At 39.1% G+C, this 26769-nt stretch overlaps 2 protein-coding genes across 8 annotated transcripts in view; one reads left to right on the top strand and one right to left on the bottom strand.

Annotated features, from left to right (window-relative positions):
- The window catches only part of LOC115574613 (neurobeachin-like), a 228094-nt gene extending 223848 nt beyond the window's left edge, over positions 1 to 4246 (top strand). For all 4 annotated transcript variants that reach the window (XM_030406282.1, XM_030406278.1, XM_030406270.1 and 1 more), the window contains 2 exons: positions 213 to 364; positions 2405 to 4246. In XM_030406282.1, the coding sequence (XP_030262142.1) occupies positions 213 to 364; positions 2405 to 2495 (243 nt within the window). In that variant the 3' untranslated portion in view covers positions 2496 to 4246. The remainder of the gene's footprint in view (positions 1 to 212; positions 365 to 2404) is intronic.
- LOC115574641 (serine/threonine-protein kinase DCLK1-like) lies at positions 212 to 25818 on the bottom strand. Of its 4 annotated transcripts, XM_030406308.1 has the most exons (19): positions 25307 to 25818; positions 24547 to 24928; positions 23994 to 24340; positions 15677 to 15776; positions 14727 to 14843; positions 14552 to 14646; positions 13548 to 13635; positions 13286 to 13476; positions 12241 to 12360; positions 11832 to 11978; positions 10902 to 11035; positions 10645 to 10722; positions 9887 to 9983; positions 9662 to 9742; positions 9419 to 9532; positions 2730 to 2780; positions 2549 to 2600; positions 467 to 545; positions 212 to 347 (listed from the first exon to the last, which is right to left on the bottom strand). In XM_030406308.1, exons 2-18 carry the CDS (start codon positions 24905 to 24907, stop codon positions 472 to 474), a joined length of 2247 nt encoding a protein of 748 aa, XP_030262168.1. In that variant the 5' UTR covers positions 24908 to 24928; positions 25307 to 25818; the 3' UTR covers positions 212 to 347; positions 467 to 471. The 4 variants fall into 4 exon arrangements, with proteins under 4 accessions (XP_030262168.1, XP_030262160.1, XP_030262175.1 ...); XM_030406323.1 differs by lacking the exons at positions 212 to 347; positions 467 to 545; positions 2549 to 2600; positions 2730 to 2780 and adding exons at positions 7728 to 7785; positions 8444 to 8517 and having other exon boundaries at positions 13286 to 13455; positions 25307 to 25817; XM_030406300.1 differs by lacking the exons at positions 212 to 347; positions 467 to 545; positions 2549 to 2600; positions 2730 to 2780 and adding an exon at positions 7439 to 7785 and having other exon boundaries at positions 25307 to 25812.
- Positions 25819 to 26769: the final 951 nt, after the last annotated feature.

Below are 26769 nucleotides of genomic sequence, written 5' to 3'. Positions count from 1 at the left end.
TCCCAGCGTCCAAACCTTTTTGGGAATCTGGGTTTCACAAAACTTTAGAAAACAGAGCTGCTGCATGTCACTCTCATACTGTACCTCAACCATCACAAATGTTGTTTCAATAACTATTCTACAAAAACTGACAAACCGTGACAACTTTTCCTGGACAGCACAAAGTTTAGTTGCAAAATGTCATGTTAAACCTCTCTTCTGTGTCGCTGTAGGCTATTCTCCTGAGCAGCGACGGCCACAACCTGATCACAGGTGGAGATAATGGTGTGGTGGAGGTGTGGCAGGCCTGTGACTTCAAACAGCTCTACATCTACCCCGGTTGTGATGCTGGCATCCGAGCAATGGACCTATCACACGATCAAAGGTCAGAGCAGGCAGCTGCATGGTAGATACAATATGTTGACACCATAGAGTGAAGAGAGGATGTGTACACAAACCCACATTAATAAAACAGTCTCACACTTACCATATTTACTGTTTTGTGGTCGTGGATGAGGTGAATCCAGCCAATAGACAATATCCCTTATTGATTTCCTGTATTTTATCTGACCATTCAAGAAGGAGATACAGAGAAGCAAAAAACTTTGTTTATTTTGATGTAAATCAAACTGCAAGTCACATCCAAATGGTTGGTACATTTTTGTGTATGATAAGAACGAGACGGTGTGTGATGTGGGATCATCTTGGCTCCACAGAATCATTGCGTGGGCTTGTTGTGTGTTTATGTGCCTGTGTTGGATTGTATGTGTAGGCTGGGGATAAAAAGCCTTGTGTTTGCTGGGTTTCATGGTTGTCGCTGTGCATTTCAGTTAGTGGAACATCCACCATCCTTTTCCTTTAAATAGAACCTACAGTTGCCATAGAGACAAGAAAATTACCGGAGTATCTTCTGCAATTGCACTTATTTTGGATAAAAAGACAAAAGACAGCGAGCACACATGCATACTGCACAAGTTACCACTGGCAGGTCAGCCGCATGTTTTTCCTCAGTGTTTGCATTCTGTAAGATTCGTCAGGAGTCATATAATGGGTGCCTGGATGGCGGCGCAGAGGCGACAGTGTTCGCTCTGAGGCTGTAAGCCTGACGTCATCATGTGACCCTGGCAGTCAAGAGAGGTTAGTGATTCTGAACATTCAAGCTGGACTTCACAGCCACAGGCCAAATCCCCCTCGGCACTTACAGTCTGGTCCACAACAGAGGCCTGGTTCTTAATCATGACGAACTGCACAACCTGCAGGTTGGTTTACTGTAAACTATTAGTCACATTAGAGACTAAAAATACTTAAGTACAACTTGCTATTTTTAAGGTTTCTTTCAACACCACTTAACAAATCAGTTGAATTAAATATTTGAAGAACCCCTTGATTAAGTTACAATCTCATCCCTCAGTGAGTTGACATTAGGTAACATAAGTGAGCCCTGCACTTACAGAGAGGCATTCTGCTTCAACTCTGTTCATTGTGCGTGAGCATTTAAGCCCTCGGGGTGTAGTAGTATAAGGCGACCCTGTGAAATCAGCTGCTTTTCCGACATACCAGCCAGCCGTGGACACAAGAGCAAAAGGGTTGCAAAAAGACACTGGGAGTCAATGGTCTACTTCAGCTGTCGGAGGAACCCAGTAATTTACTGTCACGGCCTCTGATGACCTCCTGTGCTCGTTTCATTCACCACTATGGACGTTTTAACAAACTGTGCATATGCACGGAAATAATCTTCAACAAAGATCCAATTTTACATACATGTTGGTCCCTTGCTCATATAAATACACCCTTGAAAACAATTAATCAAATAGTTGGCAATTAATCAATTAATTGCCAACTATTTGATTAATTGACTATTCTGATATTTGAGTAATTCTTTTTAAGAAAAAAAGGAACAATTCTCTGATTTCAGCTTCTTGAAAGATCTGGTGTGTAAGATTTAGTGGCATATAGCAGTGAGGTCGCATATTACAACTAAGTAAACACCCCTCGTCTCACCCTCTCTCCGGATAGCAGCTAAGAAATGTGAAATGCTCTCTCCAGCGTCAGTGTTAGGTTTGAACGTTATGAGCAACTGTAAATTCATGGCAGTGCAACATGGCGGACTCCATGGAAGAGGACCAGTTAATACGAGGCTCATTTTCAGGAAACAAAAACACAAGAATCTTTAGTTTCAGGCATTTATACACTTATAAAAACACAATAATATTATGTTCTACTTAGGTGCTTAAATACTTAGGTGCTTGACTATTTTCTGGTTTCATTACTCCACTATGAGAGTAAAGTGAATATCTTTGGATTTTTAACTGAACTGATCAATAAGAAGAACCATCATTGTGTTAAGTTTTATTGTGATTTTTCCACATTTCACCTGCTATCATCTGTTCACTGACAGTGATTTCATGTTTTCGTTGCTCCTCAGGACTTTGATCACAGGCATGGTCTCTGGCAGTATTGTGGCATTCAACATTGATTTCAACCGGTGGCACTACGAGCATCAAAATAGGTACTGATCACAGACAGATCCACGCAACAGGAGGCAAGTTTGGTCAAGAGAGACACCTACCAACCAAGCTGTGTTGCTGACGATCCACAGAGCACGGAAGAGATCCAGTGGGCTGGGGAACAACAGCATGGTGGTGACACTACTAAAGATCAGGGTTAGCTTACATGTGATCATCTGGCCTCTGAGGCGAACCTGTTGCTGAACAATCTGGACCCATTTTCTGTTGGTTTTCATGTCTTACCTGAACACCAGCTGATGCATTTCCACAACCAAGTCGAGCAGATCTGTTGTTCTGGGCAAGGAGGAGGAGGCAAGAACTTAACTTAAATTAAAACAAGTTGATACAATGTACTTAATGTGAGCTTTTAAGTTCCTCTTTCAAACTGTGAAAATGCAGAACAAAATGAATCCTCTGTTAGGAACATTTATACAACATTTGTATGGCAGATACATATCTCACTTGGAACACTTTTCTAGGAAAATAAAGTTAACCTGTAAATATGGACAGTGTAAAGTGTTTCTCGCTTGTAAAGGCTGATATAAAGATCTAAATGCTGTTAGACTAGCCACCATGCCACCAACATTTCCATCATGCGAGCCATGTATAAATGTTCAAAACGTCTTCATTGCACTTCAGATATTAGTTGGTTAGTATTATATGTATATGGCCATTGTTCACTCATTGTTATTAACAGTGGTCAAATGTACTGTTGTGTGTACGTGAAAAGACAAAATGTTCATTGTTACTTTGTGTTTGATTGTCTATATGGAAGAAAAGTCAAATTCCGTGTGAGCTTAGTCCTTTGTGAAATATTTGTTTTTGATCAAGATGTCAGCAAAAAGTTAAAATAATGATACATCCATATTTATTTTAAACTGAAGACTATTTTGTTTATTGATGGCAAACATCTTTAAATCAGTCAAGTGGGATATCTGGAACAGCAGTTATCAGTCTTTTGTTTTGTTTTCTTCCAGAAACATATCCAGAGGATTCAATACCAGATTTATTGGATAGTATGTGACGACTGTTAAAGTGTTTGTGGTAAATCAGTACGACATTTTGTAAAAGGAAGTGTCATTTTTAAAGACATCCTACGGTTGTTAATAGGGTTACTTGTGCATCTCACAGTGTTTTCAGTTTGCCTATTTTTGCACAAAATGTTTGCTCGTCTGTTTTCAATCTGTGAAACCATGAACACCGGGCATTGGTAAGCAATATTATGACTTGGTTGCTGCAAAGGTCTAAGGAAGGTTTTCAGCTGTGTGATAAAAATGATCACAAGATAAACAGGATAGTCTTCCAAAATGACGAGGTCTATGTCTAGACTATGTCTATTTTTGGTGAAATGAAAGCCGTTGTATCCGCATTTAATTGCAAAAATGAGAAGGCTGTCGCTGTGAGCTGACATTTTCAAATGAACAAAAATATGCAAGTTGATTTTGAGTTTGCATTCTGATTTTCTAGCGGTGCTTCAAGACACCACCCGACCCAAAGCTGAAGTTTTGCATGCTAAGAGCTACTGAAGGCATTGGGTTTACTTTGCTTTCCTGTGAAATCATTTTCTTATTAATATGTTTTGGATTATGCAGTGCATTTTGACTTCTTTTAATTCATTTTATACATTATGATTTATATATTTTAGTTTCGACAATTGTTTTTTGCATATGTTTGAAGCTTAAGTGATAATATCAGAACAAATAACTGTAAATTCAGCTGCCTTCATTATTTTTGTGTTTTTAATAAAACTGAAAAAATGTGCCTGTGTTGGGAGTGGGGTTTTTTTTGTCGAGATAGTACTTATGTAAGTGTGTAGACTGACATAATTCATGCAGGTATTAATCCCTAATAAAGTATGTATAACCACCTCTGTAAATGCATGCTAAAAATGACTAACTGAGGGTGGAATTTTATTGGATATTATAAACTTTTGTTGTTTGATACTACTGCCACCTGCTGTCCGAACATGCTGCTGCAGATTTAGTGGCTCTACTGCAAGTTGAATTGCAAAAACAGTCCCAATCTGACTCATAAATTAGTTAAATTCTTTTTTATTTCCAGGTTTGGTTTCTTTGCAGAGTACATTGGAAGTTTGCTTTGTAAACACAACAATAGATTTTTTCCTCATGAATTGAAAATGAGTGCATTACTTGTTGTTCTCATTTAGATTGTTTTATAACATCCTTACATTAATGGGATATTGATATAATACAGCAATCACATTCTCCATCTGCTTCCACATAACACTGACATTCTCAGTTGTCTTTGAGTACCAGTTTGTTATACTGTACATAAACATTACAAGTTTTTCAGATGATGAAAAACAGACAGTCTTAAAAGCAAACACATTGCCAAAAAGTCACAATCACAACTTGCTTTCCTTGTGCTTTTTGGTTCACTCCCTTCTAGTCAAAAACTTAAAAGCCCTTTAACAAAATCAGTGGTGCGATGTAACATTTCTGTTAAAATACGTATATACAAGTCTTAACTCAGCTGTGGTGTGACTATAGTCTGCCTTAACTGAACTGTATTCACCAAGACAGCACGTACAATGACAAGAGAAATGGATTCATATCTGATAGGCGTATACCAAACAGTAGAAGGCCAGAACAACTTATTTAGGATGTATATTATTACACATGCAGGTTACAGTCTCTGATGAGGGAAGAGGACATTCACATCCATGAATATTTGGTCTCTGGTGAACCAATGTATGTGGTCAGGGGACATACAGTACATTTAGTCTGGTGATTCAAACATCTAAGTCATGTTGTTTGATATTTAAAAAAGTCAAAAATGTGTTGACTGAATGAACAAATATTAAAATAACAGATTTTACTGGAAGCACTGTTGTGTTTACCAACATTTAACTTGTTTCTTATTTCAGTGTGTGAAGAAAAATGCATGTTACACATGTTCTAATCGCCCCCATCCAATAGAGAAGTGTGTCATTTGCCAATAGATCCATTCTCACTCGTTCCAGCCTTTCGTAGGACAAAATTTAAAAATACTGTGCCCAATGGGCAGTACACCTAATTGCACTTAAATCCATATGTGCCAAGGCAAGGCTTTAAACATGCACTTACTACCAACTACACAGCACTGACATTCATCTGTACCAACACTGAATTACAACCACTCTCACAGACATGTGACAAAACTACTGGTTCAAAAATCATCCTAAAGCACACAGGTGAGCTAGATCATCAAGAGTCAAACATTAGTGCCCTCAAGCTACTGGGTGGCAGAACAATATGTGTCCTACTCAAATAAATATGTTCGTCACAGATGATGCTTGTGGTACAACATAGCAGCCTGTTTTTTACCCATCTCTTAAAAGTTGCACTATGTAGTTTTGGGGAACACATTTTAGATATTGACTGATTTCTCTTTATCTTTTCATTGTCATGACTGGATAAGCTGAATGAACAAACTGACCTTAAAGGAGAACTTCGGTCGATTTAAACATGCAACTTCATTGCTCAAGCTACCCTTGACTTGCCAGTACCGAAGACGCGAACAAATTTGGTCCAACCATTACAGAGCTCCGTGAACGGAGACTTAGCATTGAACGCTAACAGCAATCGGGTCAGAACTTTGACTGTATTTTAAGCGTCTTAACATGCTCCACATCGCACACCAAAAGTTATGCAACATCAGCAGACACCTTACAACACAGCACTGTAGCGTGTATGACTCAAAATGAATAAAAAAGTTGTTAAAACAGTGTGTTTGTGCAAGCAGCTACTTACCTGTTTGTTGACATCCATGTGTTCCGGTAGCTAGTCCAAACTAGTATATCCATCGAGTGTGCACTTAACAGGCTTAACAGGCTATTGTAAGGCTCATGGCTCATGACAGGCTGTAACATGGACATGTACATTATGAACATCAACACGAAAATGCTGGATTACATTTCCATCTCCGCCAGTGAGGGAGTAAGTGCACGCTCGACGGATTGACTAGTTTGGTCTAGCGACCGGAAGAAGCGGATGTCAACAAACAGGTAAGTAGCTCCTTGCACAAACGCACTGTTTTAACTACTTTTTTATTCATTTTGAGTCATACATGCTACAGTGCTGTGTTGTAAGGTGTCTGCTGATGTTGCATAACTTTGGTGTGAGATGTGGAGCATGTTAAGACGCTTGAAATACAGTGCAAAGTTCTGACCCCATGCTGTTAGCGTTCAATGCTAAGTCTCCGTTCACCGAGCTCTGTAATGGTTGGACCAAATTTGTTCGTGTCTTCGGTACTGGCAAGTCAAGGGTAGCTTGAGCAATGAAGCTGCATGTTTAAATCGACCGAAGTTCTCCTTTAAAGGACAACACAACTTCATGTTGTTTTAATTTGCTTGTATGTGGCGGACCCTGCCACCTTTCACACTTCAAACAGTGTTCTGGGGATCTTATTTTCCTCCGAGAACAGCTTGCTTATCCAACCATGGAACAAATAAATGTATTATTCTACATTAAAACTGCAAATATTATGAATATTACTTTATTCAACAAAACCAAGTAGTGCCCATTGAAGGTTTATGCACCAGATTCTTAAGTGCCACAGCAGAGTCACCTAGATGTCATCCACAATAGCGGAATGGTTACTGTTACTGCTGATGTTGAATTGAAGCATTTCTATTTAAACCAGTATGATAAGTGATAGGTACTGAACATATCATATCACAAAACCATTTAATATTTAAAAGCTATGGTTTCAATATTTTGCCTTTACACTTCCCATTAAAAAGCCAAGTGCTTCGTGAGACAGGTTGTCTGTCCTGCAGTATACTATATAAACCAGCAGAGGGCTCTAGAGTACTACAATAAACCAGTGCTTGCTGAGTAGAAATAAGGCTCAAACTGTTTGGTCGCTTTTGTAAAAGAAAAGGGAAAATGTATTAAAAACTGTGTCATGCTTTTAAGGTGTATTCTTTGATACAGAAACTAATGTGCCTCTTATTTTTCAATGTATTTTGTCTTTAAAATAAAAGTATTATGACTGGGAATAAATAAAATAGGTACAGGTAAGTTTGCAGTCTGAATGTCCAAGTCAGCAGACCTAATTTTTCCAAGGAGGGGTCAACGGCACCTTGGCCTCAGCCAGGCGGTTAGAACGGAGAGATGGGTGAACGAACAGTGTCAGCCGAACTCAGGGAAAAATCCTCAGACTCAGCAGGGGAGATGGCGTAGTTGGCACTGTGGGAGGCACCAGCACCAATACTGTGCGGGAAGTGGGGAGTGAGCTTCACATCCTGGTGGCGTCTTCGTCGGAAAACTTGCTTCTCTTTATCAAGTGCCGTGGTCTGAGAGAGGGCGACACAGCAGCTACCGTTAGGTTCTCCATAAAAACCACAGAGATGAGGAGTGGCATGTACTCAACCACCAGTGAGACAATTGGTAAATGGTAAATAAGCCAATGTCAGCATGCAGTTGTATCTGAAAAGCTGCATTTGACTGACTATTATTCTCCTGAGAGAATATTAGAAAGTTAATAAATAAAGTTCTTGCAACAGAGCAAGTCTAACTTCATCTTGTGACACAGCAAACTAGTGCAGTGCGAAACAAAATAAGAGAAAGTAACAACACGAGACAATAAAGTCTGCCGCCATCAGGTCTGTGAAGTCAGCACTTCTTTAAAAGAAACAAGAGTGCATTCATTTTGTTGATCAAGATCATGTTGCTCAACGCATCACATGAATCCTCAAATGAAGCTAGCACTTTCTAGGCAAAATAAATAAATAAATAGCAAGCTTAGATACACGACCAGGCTAGAGGGAACAGCCACAGCACTACTGAGATGATGAAGTAATAAAGTAATGGATCTGATGGAGTAAATAAGGGTGAGGCATGAAAAGTGCTCCGTTCAGGGTCAATGGCACAAACCCTTTGGGAGATGGGAAATGGAGACTGCCAGCACTTTGCCATGGAAATACTGCATATTAGCGCTATGCTGTTTCATACCTTATCCAGTACAATCCTGGATGCTGGTAGTGGTCCAAAGACCCTGACCTCTGGATGGTAAAGTCCTGGTCCAGCTGAGCAAAGAGAGACGAGCGCAACTCAGAGGATCACCTTGAACTCAAAGCATCACGGACCCGATAAGCATTAAGGAGCACAGCTCTAAACTTCTGTTATAACTGCTGTGATGAGAGGGAAAGAAACTGGCAGAAAACTGTCACGTCACTGTCAACCGACACTCTGTGATCTGTCAGAGAAATATTTCCATTTGGAAACTGACAAGTGAGTGTTAGGCTCGCCTACGAACTAAATAAAAAGGCTACATATCAGAAATGTAGACGAATGCAACTGATACCCCCCTTTCCTGTCAATGGCAAGTAGTAAATAAAAAGGTAGTCTCTGACATTGCGAACAAGTTACTTTTCTTTCTGCCAATTGTACAAATCCAGCTCAGCTTTGAAACTATTCAAGAACTCATATTTACTGAACCCGAGTGATGCGTTCCAAGTCCAACTATATAATTTATAAGATTTCCAAACAAAAGTGCTGACAGTCCATCTACAAGAGGAGGATGAGAGGCCAGAGCACACACAGGAAGATCTGGCAGCAAGAAGCAGATGGATGAATGGATGTGTATCATATAAAAAATAATGTAGGGGAGCCACTAATAATAAATTACAAAAACAACGATGGACAACTGATTAATATGCTAAAAAGCATAAGCTCAAAAGCAGACAATTCTAGAACAAAGGAACTTTGACGACATCCAAAGGATAAAGAAAACAAAGCTTTGCCACACTTCAGCAGCAGGTGAACATGAGGAACACTGTGGTTCAAAATTCTAAATTGCAGGTGTTTTCAATTTTGAATAACACCCAAATCATTATCGCTAAAGCACATTCACAAAAAAACATTTCATCTACTGATGCAGAGTTGCATGCAGTGTCAGTGTGTGGAGGGCTGCGGATCCGTGCTTACTGTAATGACTGACACTCCTGCTGCGGTGCTGTTGAGCTTGGGCACAGGGTTGAAGTGCTTCTTGATCTTCCCAGCCACAGGCAGCTGGTGCTCGTTCTCTGACACACCATCATCCTGGAAAATACAAAGAACAAAGCTTCAGCAACTCTACCTGTGGATCAAGCTGCATATTCTTTCTCAGCAGTACTTGTACGTACACAGGCGATTCTGGTGAAAAGACTGACTTCAACATGCCGAACTTACATTGACCCATGGGTTATCGAGCACCTGCACGGCGGTGTACCTCTGATCTACCTCTACCTGCAGCATCCCAGTGATCAGAGCCTAAAAACAGACATGATAACCATGAGTACCCAGTATAATGATGTAATCTAGGACACCAGAGCAACAGATCACTGACAGATTCTGGTGTTTCACATGAAGCATAACGATGAGAGGGAGATGAGGGGAGCACTTCCAGACACAAACCTTGGCAGCGTCAGACACATTGTCCCAATATGGTGCAGGGAAATCAAGCACGCCCTTCAAAATCTGCTCAAAGAGAGCCTCCTGATCTTCACCAGTGCTGTAGAAATTAAAACAATGCATATTTTATAAAACTCAACGTTTCATCATCATTGTCTACAAGGTGATGGCATACCACAGACATTTTGATTGATGCAATTTAAACAAATTAAACATTGATGTGATTAAATCCTGAGGTGAAAGAAGTACTCAGATATTGTAATATTAATATTGTAAGTCATGCATTTAAATGTTTACCTGAACACACTAAAAGGAACATTCAACTGGTTATGAAACCGTTTAAATTTAACACCAATGCCCACAGTTAGTAACTATAATATCCCTTTTTCATATATTACAGTTACTAACTGTTGTCAGCGGGTCAGATTCTGACTTATTGGGGTTGGTTATGTTCTAAAATCGAAATTATATTTATGGTGGAGTGCTGAAGTGCAAAAAGTAAAAGTACTCATTATGCAGAAGAGAATATTTCAGAATATATAATATCATATTATAGGATTATGAATATTGATGTATTAATGTGTTTATCACTTGAATATTAAAGCTGAAAGTAGAAGTATAAAGTAGCAGAAAATTTAAATATTCAAGCAAAGTAAAAGTGCTTCAGAATTGCACTTAAGGTCGTACTTCAGTGAATTCACTAAGTTTCTTTCCACTGCTGGTTAAAATGTCATACAACCTCCTGATCTAGGAGCACATACCAACGGAAAGGAGGAAAGCCACACAGCAGTATGTAAGTGATGACACCAGCTGCCCAAATGTCAACCTTGAGGCCGTACCTGTTATAAAAGAGGAAGATATCACGTATCAGAAAGACTAATCACATCTGTGGGTAAAAAAAAAAATCATCAAGAATTTCAGTGGCCATTTTTGAATGTGGTTGTTATCAACTTTTTCACAGCAAATGCCATATTACTCATGTCTCAGATGGCTCAGATGATGTACTCATCTGACTCACCCTGACTCAGCAACGATCTCTGGTGCTACATAGGTGGGAGTGCCACAAACAGTATAGAGGGGACCATTGACGACGGTGGCCAAGCCAAAGTCACCTAGCTTCAGAGATCTGCTACCATCGGTGTGTTCATACACCTGTGTAACACACATAACACAGGAGAGTGAAAAACAGCAAGCAGGAAGGTCACTAATTAATATTGATCGCTGTGACAGGAAGTCCATAAATGAGCTTAATGTGATGAGAAAATGTTACAATGAGTGCAATGACTTTCCAGAGTTGAAAAATAAAGAACTTGGAAATATGACTTTAGACTGTCATTTGCATTACAATAAACACGACAGTCTACAATCAAAGAACAGGAAAACTATATTCAGGAAATGCAAATACAGATGAAGACTCAACAGACAAACATTTTGGCTCAATTCATTGCATAATTAGTATAACCATAATACAGTAAGACAAAAAAAAGAAAGATAATTTACTGAATTTACTTGTATTTCAAGAAAGTATCTTTTTTGAATGTCAGTCTTTTTTTCCTGTTTAAATGAGCAAGCTTTTCATTCAGTTCAGAAATCTCAAGACTTGTGCTTCTGAAACTACATTTTTACAATTAATGGATCAAAGCTATTTTAGATCTAGGTCAGACCCCCTACAGAGGGGGAGGGGGTGGAAATCTGAGTGCCAAAATGACCACAGTGAAATAATGGTGGAGTAATAAGGTGGAGTTTTGTACTGTGATTTCATTTAATAATTTTCATGTTTTCATGTCAAGTTGCAAATGAAATCTTGCATGCATAAATGTTGGTAAAAAAAGTGATGAGGGGAATGGGCAAGGTGATTAATAGGTTACATAGAGGACTAAAGATGGGAAGCTTTGACAATGCTGCTCCTCTCACTCCCATTACAGAATGTTTGCAGTGTCCTACTCACCAACAGGTTTTCTGGTTTTATGTCTCTGTGGACAATATTGAGACTGTGCAGGTACTTGATGGCACTTGCCAGATTGAACAGCATACAGCTGGCGTCTCGCTCTGTGTACTTGTTGGAGGAGGTGATTGCATCAAAGAGATCGCCCCCCTGGAAAAGATACAAATATTTGAGATGTAAAAGAGTACCAGTTGCTAGTTTTTAACTGTTGTTTGGCAGATGCAGCTGGGGATGTATTAAACATGAACACTTTATCCTGAAACACAAATTGATTTTGATATAAAATTGTCACAAAACAGACCTCAAGTGAAATAATTTGGATGGAACAAAATTTCAAAATGAGCCCTAAAATACAACTTTTACAGCATTTGAGCTTGACATTTCTACCCCAGAATCAACAAACGTGTAGTACCTTGACCAACTCCATCACAAGGTAGAGCTCACTATTGGTGTCCATTTCCTCAATCAAAAGAACAATGTTGGGATGTTTCACACGCCGAAGGATTGACACTTCACTCTGGATCATGTGCTCCTGGGTAATCAAGGAAAATTAAATCAAAAGGAAAATATATAAGTATTGTACGGTGAAAAGATTTTAAACGCATACATATCAGTGGAACGTTACTCTAGGCCTCCTGTCAATAATCATTTCAGACAAGATGATAAAAAACTAACTGGTTTCTGAAGTGAGTTGAAATAGTTGAAATTAAGAAATCAAGAAATTAAAGAACCTAGATTTTAGTCTCAGGGGAGATAGCACCATCTGCTGACCAATGATGAAAAAGAAACTGAATGAGCATCGGAAATCGCAAACGGAAAATATATACAGAAATAACCTCTTGACTAGGGGTGGGCGATACTGCAAATTTTGGTATCGATCTGATACCAAGTAATTACAGGGCCAGTATTGCCGATACCAATACCGATACTGATACTTTTCACTTGAAAATTCCTGATCATGATTATGATAACGATAAAACACAGGACAAAGATTTTAGCGAAATAAGAAAATTATATTCAACTTAATTAAATCTATAACCTTTCTACATGTAGCCTAAATAGAAATACTGATGTTCCTTCAACAGATACACAAAGAGGTTATTACATTCTGCCATATTCAAACTTCAGGTTTGAGGTAGGCTCTATATCAATATAAGTATATATTTCTGAGTTCCAGTTACAGTGAACCTGAGTGAGTGGAGTGAGAGAAGTGAAGAGGAGCGCTGCGCTCACACAAACTCTGTGGAGAAATACAAGTGATTTGCTGAATTTATAGAAGAAAAACTACAACAAAAATATCGATCTCATCACGCTAGTATCGATCCGATACCAATACTCACCTCTGTATCGATACTATCGATATTTGGATCAATCCGCCCACCCCTACTCTTGACAGTGAATCACAACAAACTTTGATCTCTGATTATTGAAGTCAGCGGATGTACAGGCAGGCTCACCTTTCCCCTGCATTTATCTTTGCTTATGATCTTCAGAGCGTACTCCCTCCCGGTGGACCTCTCCGCACACTCTCTGACCACAGCGAAGTTTCCATCCCCTAATGTCCTCCCCACTTTGTACCTCTCTGCTATGGAGGCAGGAACTGAGGGGAACTCATCCATTGGCTCAGCTGTGGTGCAAAACAAAAGAACTATATAATTTAAAGGTAGAAATAGTAGCATGTACGCTACTTGCAGACTCTTTCCACTGTTTGATCCTTACCTTCACTGCCAGGCCCGTCTCCTTCATCCATTGAGCTGCAGACCTTGGTGGAAGCTAAAGAGAGTGAAGAGCCACTGTGTTGTGATCCCTGGAAAGAGGAAACGGGCATCGAGTGAGAAAGACACACTGATGCACTTGTCCTACATAAACTTGAGAGAAGGCAAAGCTTGTAAAAATGTGATTACAGCCAGCTTACACAAAGCCTATTTGTTCCACTCTGCCAGCCTTGAATATGCAGTTTGAGATTAGATAGAAATAAATCAAGCATGCTGAAACATTATATTAACCTTTCCACCAGCATAAAGACTGGCATGTGGTCGGGAAAGGAACTGAGAGAAAATAATATCCTCCGTCACAGCAACCATACCAACCCCAGCCAGTCTTATGACTAATTAATGATGGTATCACTGAAAATTGGTTTTTGCTCCAGACTGCGCTATGCAGTCTCAAATCTTGCTTGTCCTCCCAAGATCTTAGATAATCACAGCGAAACTGTGCTGCTGCAGTACTCATGACGTTTCATGACAACAGCCCAAAAGCTGCATAATACAAGCAAACACAGCCTGTGTTGACGGATGGGACGGTGAAGCTTGTTGATTTTTATTTTTCCTGAACTCACAAACATGTTGCATATGAGTTGATATTTACATCCGGACATCTGTCTATACTGCCATCCCCTGTGCCATCTTTTTATGATCTCCCAGTGATATAAATAACAATGGCAGTGTCCCAGCCATATTACTGCGCCACAAAAACATGGCAGTCAATAATGTATAGCTAGACAAAGTTCACAAATGTTCTCTGAAGGAGAAAAATTATTAACATTTATTCCCATCAACAAACCACAATGTCTGTTCAATCCATAGTCACTAGAATACTTATAAATCTTGTTCATTGATGAAAAGAATTGTTAAACTTGTTCACAAAGCCTTTTTGGTATGATGTATGAGATCATATGAAATAAATCTTTATAAACGTATTTATAGAAACATTAATTTTCCTACCTGTCGTCTTCTGAGGCTAGCTGGACTGGTTGGAGAGGGGCTTGGAGACTTTCCAGATCGAGGTGTGGATAGCTGACTGCCTGCAGTGCCGTTAGCTGTTGGTACAGCAGAAATGGAAATAATCAGCATAATGATGAAATATTGCAGTTTCGCTTTGTCAAGGCATAACAGACACCTGAACTATTTGATGATGGAGACTTGCTCCTACGGGACATCCCACCACTTCTTGGAGAAGAGCGACCCTGCAAAGAGGGCAGCCGGCCATATGATGCAGACTTTGCCACCCTGCATTCTGTAGAGAAAGAAAAAAAAGACAGAACAAGGTAGTTTAGTATTTTTTAAGAACAATACTGCTGCAGCAATCGATTTTTATGTTTTTTTCCCCTCAGCTTTGAGTCATGACAATTTGAGGTTCTGTGCTAGTTTCGGAATAATTTTACATTTGTCAAAAAAGGAAAAGAAGAGATTGAACAACAGTTCCAAAAACTAGGGACATACAAAACATCAGATTATTAATTAGGAAGATTTTCTCTTCTCTTGGGTACAAAAGCCCAAAACAACAGAGCCACAGACTATGAGTGATGACATCTTCTATACTGTGACCTGCACATTCATCAAATACACACAGCTATAAAAGTAGGTCAAGTGAATTAATGAAGGTGGTGATAATATCTTGCAAATCATCTGTGTTCAATATGAAGCAAATGTTCATTTCAGACTGTCTCCTGACCACGGCAACTACACGCATGAATGCTGTGTTTAACCTATAAAAAAAATCTGCAATAGCTTTGTTATTGGAAAGTCTGGTCTCCAGTACATATATTGTCATGTCGTCACATGTTACCATTATTTTTAAGAAAGTCTGGCTGATACATTTTGAACACAAACATTCGTAATGAAATCTACTGCTTTGACTGCTACTGCTTCTTAATGTATGAGCAGTAGCAGCCAAAACTGTAGAAAGAATAAATGCATAGTTACAAATATGCAAAAAACACAACAATAATAATTTCATGTTTGGCATATTCAGCATTTAGTTGGGCCAAAAGGGAGGATGATTTAAAAAAAAAAAGTTTAACAGAGTAAATCGCTTGCGTTGCCTCAAATAAAACAAAGACGACTCACCACTTTCATCCAAGTTGAAGTCGTCCTGATAACGAAACTTCTCGGGGCCACAGGCAAAGAATATATCATCGTCTCCAAAGAAGTCCTGAAGGCAGGTGACCTGGTAAAAATGCAGACACGTATGTCAGTCACAAGACAAAAACAAGTTTGATATGTGATGTGTACTCTCCCAAAACCTGATTTAACACAGAATCATGCTGTAGAAAGTATGCAACGTAAGTATGCATTATATTTCAATCAGTGCACGGACACTGTTGCTGCACTCTCTTGTCAGTTTTGGACTCGAATTTGGAACATCTCAGAGGATAATTAGTATCATTTCAATGTGTGATGGTAGTGACAAACACCCACAGAAATGACTCAGAGACTGATATGATTTATAGATATCCCAATGACAACCACATTTAAATCAAATTATAGGAAATGTCAAATTTCATATTCTCTTGGGCAACAATCACTCAGTTAGTGATCAGTTCAAAAGGAATATTCAAAATACACTTTTAAGTGACTTAGTTAAATCTGTAATTACCATGAGCAATTATATTTTTTTCTACTACACTGGACATACACTGCAGTATATAAAGAACTAGATCATTCTACGTCAGAGATCATACAAAAGCACACAGTTAATAACATCACTATGACTTTTACAAATTACTCTTTGCACATTGCCCTCCCATGATTTGTTACATTTGGGACAATCTTCAATTCATAGAGGTGAGTACACATGTTCTTTATTTATCATAAACAAAATTCAAGTCCTCTCAGCGTACAAGAGAAACAATAATGGAGGAAATACCACTGGATTAATGACACTGTAGGATTGCGGCTGAGCAGACATGCAGTAATTGCATATTCAAAAAGGCCAAAGTACAAAGGGAAAATGAATGCGTCAGTGTGTACAGAATATGAATAATGGAATTAACATTTCTTTCTACTGGTGTATCAGCCTGGTTACATGTGAAAACGTCTCTAGGGTAACTACAAAGAGAAGTTAAGCTTCTTTTAAACCTGGTGGATATTATTCAGTACAGTCTGTGACAATGGTGTCTGTCGGTAATTAAATTGTTCCAGCCCCTTGTGAGAGATTACGTTAATTGCCCTCCACTGTCTTGGACTACTCAATGTAAAACTAAGTTTTAAAACCAGTCATCCCTTTAGGTTGCCAATCACATCAAGAGAGATTGTTACTCAAATGGAAGTATTTTCACAGTTTACTCGATCGTTTTAGCCAAAATCAGATATAATGGCAAAAAACAGCTGGAGGTAATACAAAACTATGAACTTGAGCTGGAGGATGGCTATGCTTTGTAACCTCTGTTAAAATAACATGGTCTCTACATATCATCTCAATAAAAAGAGAGAGAAATAAATGATGATCTTTTAACCTCTCTACAAAGAGAAAGTGGATGCTGCATCTGCTGCTCTCATTAATGCAGAAGCCCATCACAGTGGATGCACTGTCATAAATAAATGAAGATGCTGATGGAGTTTTGACCTTCTCCTCAAAAGGGTTATTGATGTGCTTAACTACAGCAGTGTGCCAGTGAATGCAGAGCGCTCCACTTTTCATTCCCTCTTCAGAGCGGTGGAACCACAAAACACCTCAACAAAAATGTAAATCCCATATTGATATCATTTATTAAGTGGAAATGTATTTTGTCTCGAATTAGCAGTTATATTACATGCCACTGATTAGACATTGCATTGCATTCATTTATAAATAATAAATTATGGATGTTGATGTTATAGAATAAGTTGTATTAAGAAAAAAAAACAGATTGTCACCTAATCCCTAATGAATGCATTCTTTCAATGCCATTTAGAACAAACAAACTAAACACTGAAACATCAAGACAGACGAAAAATCTAATGTGTACAGTACATAAATGATTCATTATCTCATCATCAAGACCCATAGAGAGTTCAGCAGGACTCTAATAATATGACTTAAGTGCTGAAACATACAGTAGTGCAAAGAAGACCAGACAAGGAAGCCACCACAGTCGGTAAACCCGCCCTCTAACTGTATATCAAAAGATATGTTATCATCCTCCCTTGTTATTATGTGCCAACATCTGGTTTCCATTATATGAATCTCAGATTATTTTGGAAGAAATGTCTTCTATAAAATAGACAATAATTAAGAGAATACAGTTAATACATCTTAGAAATTACTTTAATACAGAATAATGAAATGCTGGATTATCCACCACACAAAGGGATTGTTTTATCAGTAACCTGCAGCTAAACTGCCTTCAAATTGCAAAGGTCACTCAGCCATGAGATCTTAAAACAAAAATTGCGCACAGAAGGGGGCTTAATATGGCCCTGTTCTCTGCAGACGCCCCTCTCTGACAGCCCCCATTCCTCCTGCATCCCTTCTCCACCCCTCCTCCAGTGAGAGATCCAAAAGGGAGGAGAGCTGCACAGCCGTTGCCAAGGAGACCAGACAGAATCTCAGATGAGTGAGACGATGAGAGGGACACGGCTACTTTAAGACCCACTGTCAGATCCTATCTGGAGCAGCGAACAGTACAAACTGCAGGCAACAGAACAATCTTGCCATCAGTCGAAGTACAGCGGAAATAACATAGAACACCTTGTCCATGATGACATTGTGGGTTCAAATCTGGCTTCAGGCATTAGGTGGATGTCAACCACTTTAACTCCCAATCCCTATCGAATAAAAACAAAAAATGTCCAAGATAAAATAAGCAATCAGTAAATCTGACTAGAGAGAAGTGACATTATTTGATAGTAGGATCATGTAATCAGATTTAGATGGTTGATAATTACTGCTAAGGAGTTAAAGCCATAAAAGAGATCTAATCAATGGTGAACAGCCTCTTAACAACAAACGTGTTCAACCTAAAAATGACTAAATATTAGAGCTGGGTTGATTAGTCTATTGAAAGAAAATGGATTGTCAACTATTTTAATGATCGCTTAAACGCATTTTCAAGAAAAAAAAAATTGGTTCCAGCGTCTTAAATACAAGGATTTGCTGCTATCATTCATGATAGAAAATGATTACTCATTGGGGTTTGGACTGTTGGCTGGACAAAAAAAAACAATTTGATGACATCTCTTTAAGTTCTGGGAAATTGGGGTTAAGCATCTTTCTCAATTTTCAGATATTTGATAGACAAAACACTGATGAAAAGATCTACGGATTACTCGACAGTGGAAATAATTGTTAGTTATTAGTTAAAGTTAGTAGCAGCAGTACAAAATACTTTTAAATATGACATTGTTCATCTTACACACTAGGAAACTGGGAAACCCCAACCTAAAGCAAGGAACGGAATAACTGTGGCAATCATGAATCAGTAGCTTTATATTGATTGCTTATGCCTGCTGGCTCAGTGACACAGCAGCTTCATCAGGCCTACCATCCCCCTCACACACACACAAAGGCAAAAACACTCCTTGTGGTCCTGGAGCATCCTGTGCAGATATTGATCACCAGGGTTTCATCTGTGATATTTGAAGGCATTAGCATTTCTGCTGAAGACAGAAAACACAATGGGAGGTATGCATGCCATCTAAACTAATCAATCTGAGTCATGGTAAAGACCATAGAGTACATAAAAAATACAAACTGGAGATAAAACGGATCTCTACCAGTGGACAGGTGGAGCTCTCCAGGGTGCTGAATCCCCTCTTTGAAGTGGAACACTAAAGACAGTCACATGGTTCTAGTTAATTTTTGATTAAATAATATTTACACTGTAGTAATTTGTTTACAGGAATCAAGAGTAAATTATTTGCTGTAATTTATTATGAGCCAGCAAACTCAGAAGAATCCAGCAGTCCAGTGGCAAGAGGAGATGATGTAATGGAGTATATTCACAGACATCTATAATCCGAGATTCAAATTAGGTCTGCAGCAGAATTTGGTGACATAACTGCAGTTGCTGCAAAGACAGATGAGTAATAACTGCCTTAAAAAGCTGAAGTCAGCACTACGAGGACACCCGTAAGGACACACCCGCAATCCAAACACACATTTAAACACATAAACCATTACACAAGCCCACCCATTTCCAGCATCCCTAATCATAACATCCGTGTCTTGCGTTTCTATATTTAGCCCTTAGTAGTTCAAACAATGTCAGACTTTCAGAGGCAGGAAAAGAAAAATGACAAATTCACATAATTTTTCAAAAAGGCTTGCTTGCTGATATGACTAAATTTATCCCTGTAATAAAAAGGCAGATCATACCATGTAAGATGACTTTGTGTTTTCCCTGGGTTTATGGGAGGCTAATGTGCCTCCCCCAAGGAAATTTGACATTCCCCAATAAAAAATATGCAATTTCAAAACATTATTATCATAATTCTACACATAAAAGTTGGAAAAGCAAGTGCAGATAATAAATAACCAACACCCAAAAAGCTTCATGATAAAACTTGCTACAGAAGTCGACAGAATATGTCCTTAAGTCAGTTTCGACTTCACATTTATTTCAGCTTCATTCCGCTTTGGTGCTACCCAAAACGGTTTGGGTGCTGCTTTATTATGGTAAGGAAAATGATAATGATATACAATTAACATTACAACAAAACAATTAATTAAATTGTATTAATGTGGACCCTATTTCTCCGACAAACAGAGCTCGCAGGACGCACTTGATATGCTGTGAAGATTCTGCAGTATTCTAATATTAGAACAACAGCAACTTCCACTTCAGCTCAAGCATCAGAACAAAGAGAGGATAACAGAACATTTCTTCTCTATGCCAAATGCAGTGGGACACTGAACAAGTCACTGTTCTGTGCTTAATAGCCAAGTCACAGCAGTCGGTACGAGGGAAGCCAGGCAGCCTCCCTATGTCCTTCATCCCTCCTTTTCCCCTTTAGTCACAGTGAGAGGATTTAAAATGGAAGGGTTTAAGAATGATTTATTCCATCAACTTATTTACGGAGTAGTAGTATTTTTCTTTCATTAAGGAGTATTTGAGAAAAACACTATACACATAAACACTATATTACATTTACAACAAAAAGGTAGTTAATCTGTCTATGCACCACACAGAAATGACACCTGTGGTATGAGCAGAGACCAATGGAGACTCATTGTGGGCACACGCAGGCCAAACCAGTAAATGACCAAGTCAAGGTCAACAGGACGAAATGAACTGGAGAACATAAGTTAGGTTTTGCTCTCTACCACAGAGGGCCCCATGAATGTAAATAACCGCTTCCACTCTGAATCTAATATTTCTAAAGCATGAATGGGCTGTTTATCACATCTACTGATACATAATTTTAGTACCGTGGAGAATTAAGCCTCTGCTTTCATGCGCTGGTATCAAGCCAGGCTCTGTCCTCGGGTGGCTGTGTCGACATCTATTTCAACAAGAAATCTTGACTACCACACAGAGAAGTTAGTGGTGTGCTGAATAAAATTACAGTACAGAACCATATCCACTGAAGTGGGGATTGGAGTGCCATGGGGTAAGTCTCCCTAGACATATTCATTCATGCCAATATACTCCGGTCTATCTCTACACAAATAACAACAGGATCACACCAGACCATAGCATATTTTCTTAAGCCGAAGAGGCATGACTGTTCCTCTAACGCTTTCTCTCTACCTTTTGTTTGTAATACTGGATAATGTTTTATCAATTATCAGTCATCTGAGGTTCATTAAGTGCAGCCCACTGTCATTAAGTGTGCTGTGTCCATTTGAACAAGTTAAACCTCTCTCTGATGGCAGAACACCATTACAGAGTGACTCAGCAGTATGGAGGGATTATAGATATCAAGCTGAGCCACCCACTAAGCAGATCCACTAATAGAAACATGAATCATGAGTCCAAAATAATGTGAATAAAAACAAAATCCCAAAAATCGTCCGTCCACTACTTTTGCCATAGAGGAATAAAGATAGATACTAAGACAGAATGAGAATATCTCTTTAAAACTAAAAGAAGAAAATTATTAAATTAAAAGCAGTAATAACATTCTAAGTAAATATAAAGGCTAACCAGGTGATTAACATGTTTAGAAAACAAACTTGCTAGAAGTAATCGCTTCCACAGACATGGCATTGCCTCAGGACCAAAACCACAAGTAGGTAATTTACCAAAAGGTTAAACGCCCATGAAAACTTGCTCTGTGATGCCAACGGGGGCTTATTTGGCCATCTGGAGCCCCAACATGGCAAAAAATACAAAAAGCAGTTAAACTAGAGCACAGAGCAGCCCTAACAAGCACACTGCACATTCAGCTTATCATCAGGAAATCATAGATAATATTAAAACCACTAAACTGGTGAAACATTGATATACTGCAATTTCTGTGTCACAGACAAATGCAAAACTAGACAGAGAAATTGCAATTTCATGTCCATTCGAAAAAATCTGTATTCCTAAAATTACTTAGAGGATCACTGAAGGCAGATTTGTTTTTTGGTGTGAAAATCCCCAACTGTTTCCTCTTTATACCATTACAGAACGGGTTCTATCCTGGGACTATACCCGAGCCATGTGCTCCATCTTGCTGCCATGTGTATAACAAGTCTGACCGACCAGGAGCTGCATCTACAGTATGAGCCCTCTCACACTACACCTACAGTCCTGACACATCACTACTGCACCGCTCTGCCGCAGAGGCTGTTCCTTAGCAACCACGTCACCATAGAAACCATCAGAGGAAAAAAAAATTCATTATTGTGATAAGGTTACTAATATGGAGTGCAGGTGACAGAGTTTATGAATAGGTTTAGTTTAAGACTATTATTTGTGTGGGATTTTTTGTAACCAATTTGCTCAGTCAATTCTATGTGCAGTTAAGTGTGGTCCATCTCATCCCTTAAAGCAAATTCACCTGTTATTGTAATAGTATTCAGAAGAATGTAATGTATGGGACACATTGTAGCCCCAAGAATTTATTCCATCAAAGAATACAAATGTAACACATTCTACTGTCCATTACATTTAATTAAATACACATATGTTCGAAATAATCGTTATGATTAGATTTCCTGTCTGGTACTGAGCGGATATCATTCAATAATGTGCTACGGTTTGGTAGGAATATAACACGGAGTCCTAGAAACCTATTTCTCATAATACATTTAGCAAATATTCCCAGTTGGCTTTGAACCTACTGGGTTGTCTCTCTTTGGGTAAGGAAGCAAGTCTCAAAGACGTGAATGAAGAACAGAACAGACTACCTCTAATGTCAGAAGCAAAGTTCTGTTTCTTCCAAAACCTGGAAATTCAGTAACGGTGTAAGATGAACTCGACATGCAACGACTGCAAATATTTACCACGTCTGCCTCATGTGCAGTGCGCTGAGATAAGCTTTATATTTGAGGTACAGTACCACAAATGGGAAGACAAAATAGAATACCTATCTCCACAATCAAATACAAAGACGAGCTATGGACAAAGGTACCAAATTCATGCCAGTCTCCTTTGACTTCAATCCTTTGATGACTTTGTGATTTAGTTTGGAAAAGGCATTCTGTAAAAAAAGAGTTAATAAACCAACCTGAATGTGGTCAACATAAGCAGGTTGACATCTCTTTAAGATAAGGAAATTTGGTTACTTTTTCAAAAATGCAGATTAACAAACCTTGGCTAGAAATGTGCGACTAGCGTCAACAACTGCAAGCACAACCTGACAGAGTTATTGCAACAATTGAATTAAATCTTCAATGAGAAGTTGATCAAGCAATTTAGAGTGAAGCCACTAACTGCACTTAATGGCATGGCTGGGCAAGTATGCAACTGGTAAGAGATGCAGTATGTTAAATGCTTCCTCTTTGAGTAAAGGGGTCACTGAAAGTCAGACAAGGAGGATGGGCTAAGGACAACTTGACTTTGGTAAACCTAAGTAGGCCGCAATAGGATTGCTTAATTAACTGATATCCAGTATCATATTATTATACAATACAAGGTGTGGCAATTAAACGTATTATGGGCAGTGCACTTAATAGTGTAGGACCACAAGACAGTAGTGTCACACACACAACTGATCTGTAGTAACATTCATGGCAACGCGATGCAGTCTTATTTTCTGAAGTTTAAGTAACTGACAGGGCTGCAGCAATTGGTTGATTAATAGAATAAAACAATTTCATGATAATTGATTAATTGTTTCAGTCATTTTTCAAGCAAAAATGTAAGAAGCTGGTTCCAATCAATAATCAAAATAATAGTTAGTTGCAGTCATATTTAAAGTTTACCTAGGGCTATTTTTTATTCAAAATATGTTTATCTTTGTTCTTCCATGTTAAAATCATAAGCAAAAATTAGGTTCACAAAATCAACACATAAAATGCTATCTTAACACCTACCATCTTGCCGTCAACAGTGTACAGCCTTTTGACGACTCCAGTGTCGAGCTTAATGGCATCAGTGATGTCAGTCAAGACTTGCTCAAAGGAGTGTGCAGTCTTCTTGTTGAGCAAGATCCGTACGGCCTTGCGAGGCTTTACTCCACTGCGGACAATGGTTACCAGTTTGGGCTTGATAAAGTCTTTGCTCTCTCTGGTCTCCTGGGGTACAGCCTTGGCACTGCCAAGGGAAGGAGGGTCACGGGTGGACACGGCAGTCTTAGCACCAACTGCCCAGTTGGGATTTACATTCTTTGTGTAGTCCAGCTTCTTGTAGGGCTCTATGGATGCACAAACATAGCTCTCTCCTGCAAAAAGTCAAGGAGACACAAGAGATGTTGTATTTGCCCACTAGGAAGCTTTTATCAAAGGAAAGTGTAACACTTGCTGCTGCTGCACTACAAGACTGAAGAAGTCAGGCTTTTTTTAGCAGCATGGTCATTTCGGTGGAGTCTATCACTTGATCTAAATTAAACCTGGGGTGAATTTAAAACAGTTCATTAACACTACTCACCTTCCACCAACTGGTCCATGCTGGTGATCCTTGTTGTCCCATCAACAGTATAAATGGTCCGCACACCTTGTGGCAAGTTGACATTATCTGACAGGGATCTTGTGAGGTCAGCCAGGAGTGCTTCTATGGACCTAAATCTCTCCTGAGAAATGGCATACACAATCCCTTTGAAGTAGCGGTCCCCATTGCGGTAGAAACGAATCTTCTTGGCCTTCTTTTCAGAGATCAGTGCTTGCAGTGTCCTGGTTCTGTACAGGCTGCAGTGAGCGCTGTGAGTGGGACTGGGGAGCCCATTGCCTCTTGAGCCCCTTCGGGTATATCTCAGAGCCTTGTCCCGCTCATCAAAGTGCTCCAGCTCCATGACTGTGCAGTGCTAATGTACCTTAAATAAGACAAGGAGACTGCTTACTAGTATTCGAATTGGCTCCTTCACTTGAACTTGCATAATACATGACAGAAATTAGGCTCTCTGTCAGTATAGCTGCTTTCAGTCCTGATTCAGCACTGACACAATCATTGATACTGCTGCTGCTGCTGCTGCTGCTCCTGCTGCTCATTCACACATTATGAAGTAACATGTCACACCCATTTCATATGGTGGGTCTCAGATCAATTTCTATAGCAATGAAATTCACATACATTTGCAGTGAGAAGCACAACAGTATACGCTTGTTTGCGGATCCTATAACAGGTAAGCAATTACACATTCAAATCAATATAAAACATATGGATTTCCTTGTTCTGGTGCAATCGCTCTTACCTTTAAGGTGAGGACAGGACAGATGCTGCAGAACGTGTATATATAGGCGGAACTTGTCTCAATGAATCATTAATTCATTTGAAGCCTGAGATGAACCATGCGTCCCTTTGTTGCCCCTGCGATGGTGCTCTGTCGTCCTGCCTGCTCGCCGTGTGTCTACTCTGCTGTGTGCTCACATGCAGAGAGGAGGCAGGGCTGTAGCCGGTGTCCTCCGCCCTCCCTCTGCCATTGCAGTGATTTACACCGGACCGTTCGGGTGTCAGCACTCCTCGTTCACGTTGCTGTCTGAGCGCGTCCTCACAGTGCGTGGCTATGTGATGCGCGTTCACGTAGTCAGGCGGTTGGCATGCTTATAATTATAATCCAGTTATCACCATTCACAAATTAGCGCACAATCACAAGAAAGCGTTTAATTAAGATAAAGCCAGTCGCTGATGGCAGACATGTGTTTCCCCTCACATATCACCATAGCAACAACAGCTTCATGCTAACCTTACTTTTACAAGCTAGCTAGCGATTTAGCTAGCCAAATAACTGACTAACGGGTTTAAACTGGGTTAAATGTATTACAAACATAAAAGTAAAAAAAACAATCAAAATAAACAATTTACCTTCACCTACATTAAATGTTTCTTTTTATAAATTCATGACTAAGATAAACCTTGCAGAGTAGCGAAGTCACGCCCCTTCCGGTGGGACGTTAAGGAAAAAACATCTTATGGCAAGATAAGACAAGACAAATACATTGTTGATTGCGTTTGATTTGTGCCATGAACTACACATATGAAGTTTGTGTAAATTTAAAAGATGATTTTCCAAGTCAAAAAAGTCACAATTTTGCTGCAATTTAGGAAAATATAATCTAGTTTTGTGTAAAACTGCTCAGTGAACTACATCATGTCACTCAACTGACGTCACCAACACCAACATGGCCGCCGGCTCCTTACAGAAACCATACAAACAATTGTGAAAATCACAATAAAACTGATCAAACAGTTGCACAACTATTATGTGAAAGTGTAGATGGCAAGTTTTGTGACTAAGCTTATGTACAGGACCCACTCCGTAAAGTTTAAGTTACAGGTTTTTAGGTGTGTTCAATGGAGACGATGCCAGCGACTGTTGGCTGTGTAGTCCCCATAATTAGCTACGTTTTCAGTCTTATATTTCATTAGTTTTGTGACAGACTGACTTTATTGACTTGTAAAAGTCAAAAACAGTGTAATGAAAGCCAATCAGAATCAGTTTTCCTTTATTGTCCCACAAATGGGAAAATGTGTTTGCCACAGCAGCCAAAGGACAGTAGTATTAAAAAAAAAAACAATAATAGTAAAAAATAAACAATATAATTAAAAGGTAAGAAATATAATAGAATAAACTCCTATATACATATGAACATAATGTGATATACAATTAACATGAATGATAAACAGTTTGGCAGTGAAATTATGACAGTAAGCATT

Source organism: Sparus aurata, chromosome 2 (assembly GCF_900880675.1).
Source record: "Sparus aurata chromosome 2, fSpaAur1.1, whole genome shotgun sequence".
Lineage (NCBI taxonomy): Eukaryota > Metazoa > Chordata > Actinopteri > Spariformes > Sparidae > Sparus > Sparus aurata.
The sequence above is the reverse complement of the archived record's forward strand: the minus strand, read 5'-3'. Positions and strand labels throughout refer to the sequence as shown.

What these genes read in the sequence shown, in the direction of transcription:
- LOC115574641 (XM_030406300.1), bottom strand. Translation starts at nt 24,907, where the DNA reads ATGGAGCTGGAGCACTTTGATGAGCGGGACAAGGCTCTGAGATATACC. An exon ending in TTGTGATGGAGTTGGTCAAG is followed by an intron (nt 11,979 to 12,240) that starts GTACTACACGTT and finishes TATCTTTTCCAG; the next exon opens with GGGGGCGATCTCTTTGATGC. An exon ending in TCGATAACCCATGGGTCAAT is followed by an intron (nt 9,533 to 9,661) that starts GTAAGTTCGGCA and finishes TGTATTTTCCAG; the next exon opens with GATGATGGTGTGTCAGAGAA.